Here is a 7,442-nt window from a genome sequence, read left to right on the forward strand (position 1 = left end):
TCTACATTTAAAAAACCATATACGTAAAACACAGCCCTACATGTTTCGTTACTATTGTAATTGTTCATTACTTTTTTTTCTACATATATTTATAATAATGGTTATTACTTCATTAATTATCGCAAAATTCCACTATTAATTGATTATTTTCCTTTTACAGTATAATAATAACGCTAATTTGGCAACCAAACGTATACAAATCCCCATTACTTGTGGATACAGTCGCCATGGTGAACGCGTCGTCGAGTACACTAGTCAAAAGGTAACCCAAATGTTATTTTTTGACATCTTAGTTTCTATGTTTCTGCCTTGTTCCCCCCTGACTTTTGATAACAAGCTACAGTAGTTCCTTGACCATAAATTTTGATTAAACCTGATCCAAATTCATCATCAGAATCGTACTCAAGCCAAGAAGAGGGTAGTTGGTGAATAGCCCACCCTGACGACACAAAACAAGAAGTCTAAGAACATTATGAGACGATTGTGTCAAGGAAATCCTAGAAGACTACAGGAAGATTCCACCCAAACACAAATGCAGAGATCCCAAAGGTGTGTACCATGTTGTTTGTTGGTTTCACTACGTACTTCTGTTTGTTTGCCATGTAGATGACAACGACATTGACTGGACAAATTTCATATAGTTGCATCTTGTGCAGAAAATACTGCCACTCAAGAGAAATTGAATTACTTCTTAAAGGTCCTTCAACTCAAGATCGTAAAGGAAAGCAAATTGGGAAATTGCAGCATCCCTCAGTCCCTAAAAAAAAAAGAAACTTTCCTAGAGCTATGAAACACTCATAACTTTGTATTGGCCTGGTGCCATGACCTACTGCAAAAGCTTTACAAGAGCTCACTCAAACATAGCGCTCATTACTACAAGCAACATGTACCACAGATACTAATTCCGTCACCGTCACTTAATCTTCGTTCCATCTCACATACACTACCCGAACACGACATGAATCAAACAGAAACAGTAAGCAACACTTCTTCTATTTCCAAGTTGACCACACCTCATTTGTGTTCGCACAACAGCAGTAACATAGTCTCCCTACCTGACAAGTTAAGCGATAAAAGTCTTCCCGCTCAGGAAAGCACCACAAACTTACGACAGGCAATAGCGTGACAATCACTGACTAACCGACCCAATTCATCAAGCAATTCCACAGATTTTCATTGCCCGGAAACCAAAAATACTACGTACAAAAATTATTACAATTTTGTTTTTAATCTATTTGTTTTCCCTTTTAAAGTTTCAGTCCGTTTGATTTTTAAAGACACAGATTTTGGCCGTCTTCCTTCAATGAGCTATTGCGTAGCCCTAATAAAAACATTGTAACTTTCTTTTTTTATACGTTTCTCTTGTTTCCCAGGTCAATCGTGGGAAGACAAAGTGGATGCAGTGCGAAATGAGAGGATGGCACAAAAGCTGGATGCCGTTGTATTGACGGCCCTGAACGAGATCGCTTGGCTGTTGAACCTGAGGGGTGGCGACGTGCCCTACAGCCCTCTGGTAGAAGGTTACGTATTGTAATGAAGGCCTACAAATATATTTACTCAACATGCCCACATTTTATTATCTTATGTTTCTCCCCTTTTTCATTTATGATATCCACCTTTTTCCTTATGTTAACGTTTACAATTCGTATCGTATTTCCTGTTTACTTCCTTGAAACGTTGTTTGTCAATCCGGAGATGAAGTCATCGACGCTTTTAGCTGACCTCGATGAACACCTGCAACTGATGCGCATATCGCACATCGCATATCGCAAATTAACAGACAGAGCTTTTCCCGTAATTCAGGCCATTTTGAAAGATCTTCCGCATGATTATGATTCGGTCAAAGAAGCTTTGCTCGATCATTTTCACGGCGATGAAAATGTTTGGCCACGCTTGGCTGTTGAACCTGAAGGGTGGCGACGTGCCCTACAGCCCTCTGGTAGAAGGTTACGTATATTTATCGCTGGATCGCATTGTGCTCTTTATCCAACCGACGAAAACGATGGAACTGATCCGGGAACACTTGAACAGCGACAACTGTCAAGAGGAAACTATTTGTGTCGAGTGCGTGTTCGATAAAAATAAAAAGCGTTGGCGATGCCCAATGCTCGCTTGTTTGGAATTCCCACCTAACGTAGACCCTTCTTGTTGACAGAGTGAGACATTACGAAAACGTCTTCAACGACTTGCCCGTTTCAACGAAGAATGTCGACTCTGTCCTGCTGCCCTCTAACTACGCCTACAGTGAAGGAGTCAGTTTTGCCATTTACGAGACGGTAGGTTGCACTGTTTGTTTTTTTATTAATTAGAAATTTTTAAGTGTGGCTGCTTACTATTTAAGGCTTGCTTGCCGATATAGATTCCTGCAGTCAAGAGACAGACATCGCCTTCACCATTGATTTTATTGAAAGAGACGAAAAAGGCCATCGAAGTGGAAGGAATGAAAAACGCCCACATGAAAGATGCAGTGGCCCTATCCGATTTTCTCTCTCTTCTCCAAGAACAGGTTGGAACATCTTTTTTTCTATTGTTCTGTCTTTTTCAATCGATTGAAGTTTCGTTTCAATGAAGAGATTGATTGAACGAACCTCGTTTTTAATTATTGCCTTTTAAAGATTCATGAAGGCAAAGTGCAATGGGATGAGTTGAAAGTCGTCCACACGTTGGACGAGTATCGCCAACAGCAGGACCTGAACCGAGGACCATCTTTCAGCACGATCGCTGCATTCGGACCAAATGGCGCACTTATCCATTACAAGCCGTCGTTGGAAACCAATCGAATTATTGACAATTCCTCGTTTTTGATAATCGACTCTGGTGGCCAGTATCTTGGTACGTCATTCCAACTTTGTGGGGTTTGCTCTTTTTAAAATGATTGATGAGGGTGATTTGGATGAGTCTAGACGAGACGACGGATGTGACCAGTACATTCCATTTTGGTCTTGCAACTCAGCGTCAGAAAGAGATTTACACTCGTGTTTTAATGGGAGCTATCGACCTGGCTGCACTGGTTTTCTCCGACTCAATCGCGGACAGCCACGTCGATATCATCGCCCGTCAAAACCTCTACCAGGTCGAACTGGACTACCATCACGAAACCGGCCATGGCATTGGCTCCTTTCTCAACGTTCACGAAAGTATACAACGACTGACCAAATGGAAATGTTGCTTGGTTGTTTTGACGCGCTTATTACGCCGGTCCCATTCAAGTGAATATCAACAGCAAAGAACCTCACCGTTTCCGCGCCAACTATTTCTTTTCTGACGGTAAGCCTTATCTTGTTATTGTCATAAATCGCAACAATTTTCACCTGCTAGCTAATAATTGATGCATTTGTTTATCTTAAATATTTGAAGAACCAAGTTATTACTTGCCCAATGAGTACGGCATCCGATTGGAAACGATCCTTCGTGTCGTCGACGTAAAAATGACGGTACATTCAGCACGTATTGCAGTCCATTGAAACGTGTTGTTTAACCAACTGTTGGTCTTTTGTTGGACGTTCTTTTCTCTCTACTTTTGGAGGCTGGGTCACTGATGGATGACAAACAATGGCAACAACATTCCACTGAAAAATAGCAGCAGCATCCACAGGACGAGTCTCACTACACAGGCGGATGCTGACCCTGGCTCGTCTCCAAAAATCGTCCGGTAACCCCTTCACCATAACGGACTCCTAGAAACAACCCGCCCAGACCATCTTTTAACAGGCAACAATTAATTTCTAAGGCCGTCACAGTTTATCATTTTTTTTTATGTACTCTAACTGAATTTCGTACTTTAATTCCTGTTATTCAACGCACTTTTATACGTCTGAATTGTTTATATCTAGCAAAGTACAGCAGCTGATTAAGCATTTCCATGCCTGGCCGAGGTAATGGGGGAAGAAGGGAATATAAGGGCCTTTTAAACGACTTTTTATCTTTTCACGTACATCGTCTAGAAAAATGTCAAGACACTTGCATTATCTCTCGCAAAAAAAAAATGGGTGAAGCTGCAAAACTAGTCTCGATATTGCGAGATACACCTTACAAAGAGTTATTGCTGTTGAAGTCGAGTAGAATGCCCCCTGGAGCAAAGGTCTATAAATTGTCGACCAGACTAAAAGAAAAACGCAAAAGAAGACGGGGAACAAAAAGAGTCGTTGAACATTGTATCTGCAGAAGAAGAAGAAAATGGTAGTAGTTGTGGGGCGGAGGTGCGGGATATGAAGATTGGCACGTCGAAATGTACAAGGAAAAATTTTTTTTTTGTTTAAAGAAAAGAAACAGTAAAAATAAAAGACGCCCTCCGGTAATGTCAGCATGCACGAAACGAACCAGAGGCACAACAACCAAAGATTTGGAAAGAATTGCGCAGAAAATATTTTTCCGTCCCTCGTAACCAACAAAAACAAAGAGTACTTTTTATATCACAGGTGACTGACGCCCTAAGAAAGCACGTAAAAGGAGCAATAGTAATCACAAATTGGGAAACATTGCAAATATAACCGAAGAACAAATGGATGAATTGGAACGTGAACAAATGAAATACGTACCGCAGCATGAACCGGGAGCGCCTGAAAATTTTACGGAAATTTCTTAGCATCTTAAATACTTTGCTGCAGCACTAGCTCTCAAAGTCTGCAATTGATTTATTTTCCTTTCCATCTTTATATTTTAGTTGACAGTTAAAATTTTATTTCAGACCTCGGCAAGAATGAGCATCTAAACATTCCGGGACAAGCTAGTTCTGCCACGCATATCCGTCTAGCTCTCAGTCTAGTAGGATTTATGCAGTATTATTGGCCCGGACAATTAATTTGTTGTCGACTGGTGACGGAAAATTCACATGTGCTGGAAAAACAGATCAGTCGGTCTCATCGTCCGCCAAAACCTGGTACCTCTTAAAATTTACCCTGAAAAATTTTTTATTCCTACAATCTTGTGATCTCTCATTTTTATTACAATTTAACATTTGTTAGGTCCGTCAAGTCGTCCTCACCCTTTAAGTAACAAACAACCTATACTAAATCACACAATCGCTACCAAACATTCTTCAGTGGGTAAACCTAATCAATCAGTCTACCATGAAAGAAATGTCTGTTAATTTGTTGACTTATTCAATGCAGAGTACTTTTTATATCAGAGGTGACTGACGCCCTAAGAAAGCACGTAAAAGGTGCAATAGTAATCATGCATTGAAAAATATTGCAAATATAACCGAAGAACAAATGGACGAATTGGAACGTGATCAAATGAAATACGTACAACAGCATAAACCGGGAACGCCTGAAAATTCCACGGCAACTTCTTACCGTCTTAAATACTTTGCTCCAGCACTAGCTCTCAAAGTCTGCAATTGATCTATTTTCCTTTCCATCTTCATATTTTAGTTGACAGTTAAAATTGTATTTCAGACCTCGGCAAGTATGACCATCTAAACATTCCGCGACAAACTAGTTCTGCCACGCATATCCGTCTAGCTCTCAATCTCATAAGGTTTGTGCAGTATTATTGGCCCGGACAATTGACTTGTTGAGGACTAGTGACGGAAAATTCACAGGTGTTGGAGAAACAGATCAGTCAGTCTCATCGTCCGCCAATACCTGATACCTCCTTGGCAGTTGCCACGCCGTAAATAGATTCATCGACTGCTAACGATACTAGAACAGACTCTGCAGATATCCGTCAAACTAAAATAAGTAAACAGTAGACATTTCTTAATAACCTTACCACAAGATTCAACACAAACACTCACGCTGCCAGTTTTCTATGCCCTAAAGGTCACAAAAGCCAAATGGCGGATAGATCCAGCGCAAAAAGCCCTCCCGGTGATCAAGCGGGCAAACACAAATTCCATCCACAGCACAAGTCTAAAGAACCAGAAGGTAACTTTCATCTGCACATTTCATTGCACATTAATTTACTATCTTGTTGTTGTTTCACAATTACACATTTTCGCACGAATCAAGAAAAAATTCATTATTTCCTAGAAGTGTTGACAATCAAAATTAAAAAAAACAAAAAAACATTGACCAATGTATTCCACAATGTACCATTGCCTAAAGCAGTGTTCCTTTCGCAGGGTACTATTCTTGCTATCTCACATCCATGAAATCTTCACAATATCCTCCCAAATCCAAATCACATTTAGTCTACCAAAATTTACACGAAGGTATAGTGCTATGCACTTCTTGTCCCTGAGTGTAAATATTGAAATACTTTAGTATTTTAATATTACCGAAGGTATTACCGGATTTATGCCGAAAAAAAACCAAAAAAAGCATACATGAGAAAAAAAAAGAGGAGGAAAGATAAGGGGGAGGCAAGGGGGAGGGACAAGGGGGAGGGACGAGGAGGGAAAGGAGCTGCAGCCAGACCAAAACCGGGTTCCGGAGAAATTCGGCGGAAAAAAGGCGGCAAAATTCCTAAGAACCGTTTATAAAATTCCGGGAAACGGGCCTTTTTCCGCTGAAATTTTAACGCACTGTCGCCATGTTTGACCGTGAATAATTTTTTTACGTGAACCCGGATCGCCCTACCAATGGGAAAATGACAAATTAAGCCGGGAACAAGCAGTTGGACCGTGAAATCCGCGTGAAAATCGGACATGCCGAAACCGGCCAAGTCAGCTACCGGAAGGAGCGGTCGCACGGCTCCTCATCGGGTACCGCTGGATAAAGAGCAATCACGCGATCGCAGCTATCGAAAAATTTTCACGATTCGACGCACCATTCAGCCGTTATGAATTTTTCAAAATTAATTCCGAACGCGGCTGCGCTTTTGACGTCGAATTCCTAGAATTGGCAGGTAGGGGCCCATCATCATTTTTCGAGCTTTAAAAATCGTTTGCGGCCGAACGGTGTATCCGATCACGGCGGGACCTTCACCATCGGAACCAGCTCGACGAGCCGCATCCAATGATACCAATAATATATCCAATAATATATATTCGTGATCATTCGTGACCGAAAAAATATTTGGATAGAAAAAATCCCATGGGGGTTGGACGCAATGGGATAGACGAGCCAGGCACTTGTGGGAGTCATGGAATTGGTGCGAACGGGCAAAAAAAATCATAACTCCCGAACGGTACCGTTGCTAGCGCTGACATTCATACTGCCGGAATCAGCGTGAGCCAACGCATCGAACGGTGCCGAACCCGTCATGATTAAAAAATATAAAAAATACAAGAAGGAAAGAAGGTCAGCGGGGGTTCAAGCAATTAACAAGGGCCTAACTGCTCCATTTTCCAATGAAACCAAAGAAAAATTTACAAACATACCAAACCAATCTGGGCAGCGGATCGTCGCACGCACCTGCAACAGCCACCAATGAACGCGGCTCGTTTTCACCATCATTTTGTTTCACAATTCCAGATTTAATTTACACGAAGGTATTGTGCTATGCACGTCTTGTCCCTGAGTGTGAATATTGAAATACTACTTTTAATATTACCG

General features: G+C 41.2%; 1 protein-coding gene and 1 long non-coding RNA gene across 7 annotated transcripts; both read left to right on the forward strand.

Moving 5' to 3' along the window:
• Positions 1-272: 272 nt before the first annotated feature.
• Positions 273-3,915, forward strand: LOC123475820 (xaa-Pro aminopeptidase ApepP-like). 4 transcript variants are annotated; one of them, XR_006651269.1, is made up of 10 exons: positions 276-549; positions 607-976; positions 1,036-1,520; positions 1,947-2,064; positions 2,156-2,276; positions 2,360-2,506; positions 2,616-2,832; positions 2,904-3,267; positions 3,358-3,434; positions 3,581-3,915. XR_006651269.1 is itself a non-coding variant. In XM_045178905.1 (9 exons), the coding sequence occupies exons 3-8, from the start codon at positions 1,418-1,420 to the stop codon at positions 3,263-3,265; spliced, it is 1,068 nt and encodes a 355-aa protein (XP_045034840.1). In that variant the 5' UTR covers positions 276-549; positions 607-976; positions 1,036-1,417; the 3' UTR covers positions 3,266-3,267; positions 3,358-3,915. The 4 variants fall into 4 exon arrangements, 1 of the variants encoding a protein (XP_045034840.1); XR_006651270.1 differs by having other exon boundaries at positions 3,584-3,915; XR_006651271.1 differs by having other exon boundaries at positions 273-549; positions 2,342-2,506; positions 3,358-3,915.
• A 403-nt stretch (positions 3,916-4,318) lies between these two features.
• LOC123475821 lies at positions 4,319-5,953 on the forward strand. 3 transcript variants are annotated; one of them, XR_006651272.1, is made up of 6 exons: positions 4,319-4,621; positions 4,688-4,879; positions 4,965-5,045; positions 5,112-5,333; positions 5,400-5,684; positions 5,749-5,953. It is a non-coding gene; the product is annotated as an uncharacterized LOC123475821 (long non-coding RNA). The 3 variants fall into 3 exon arrangements; XR_006651274.1 differs by having other exon boundaries at positions 5,766-5,953; XR_006651273.1 differs by having other exon boundaries at positions 4,965-5,041.
• The last annotated feature ends 1,489 nt before the right edge of the window (positions 5,954-7,442 follow it).

Source organism: Daphnia magna, linkage group LG9, assembly GCF_020631705.1.
Source record: "Daphnia magna isolate NIES linkage group LG9, ASM2063170v1.1, whole genome shotgun sequence".
Lineage (NCBI taxonomy): Eukaryota > Metazoa > Arthropoda > Branchiopoda > Diplostraca > Daphniidae > Daphnia > Daphnia magna.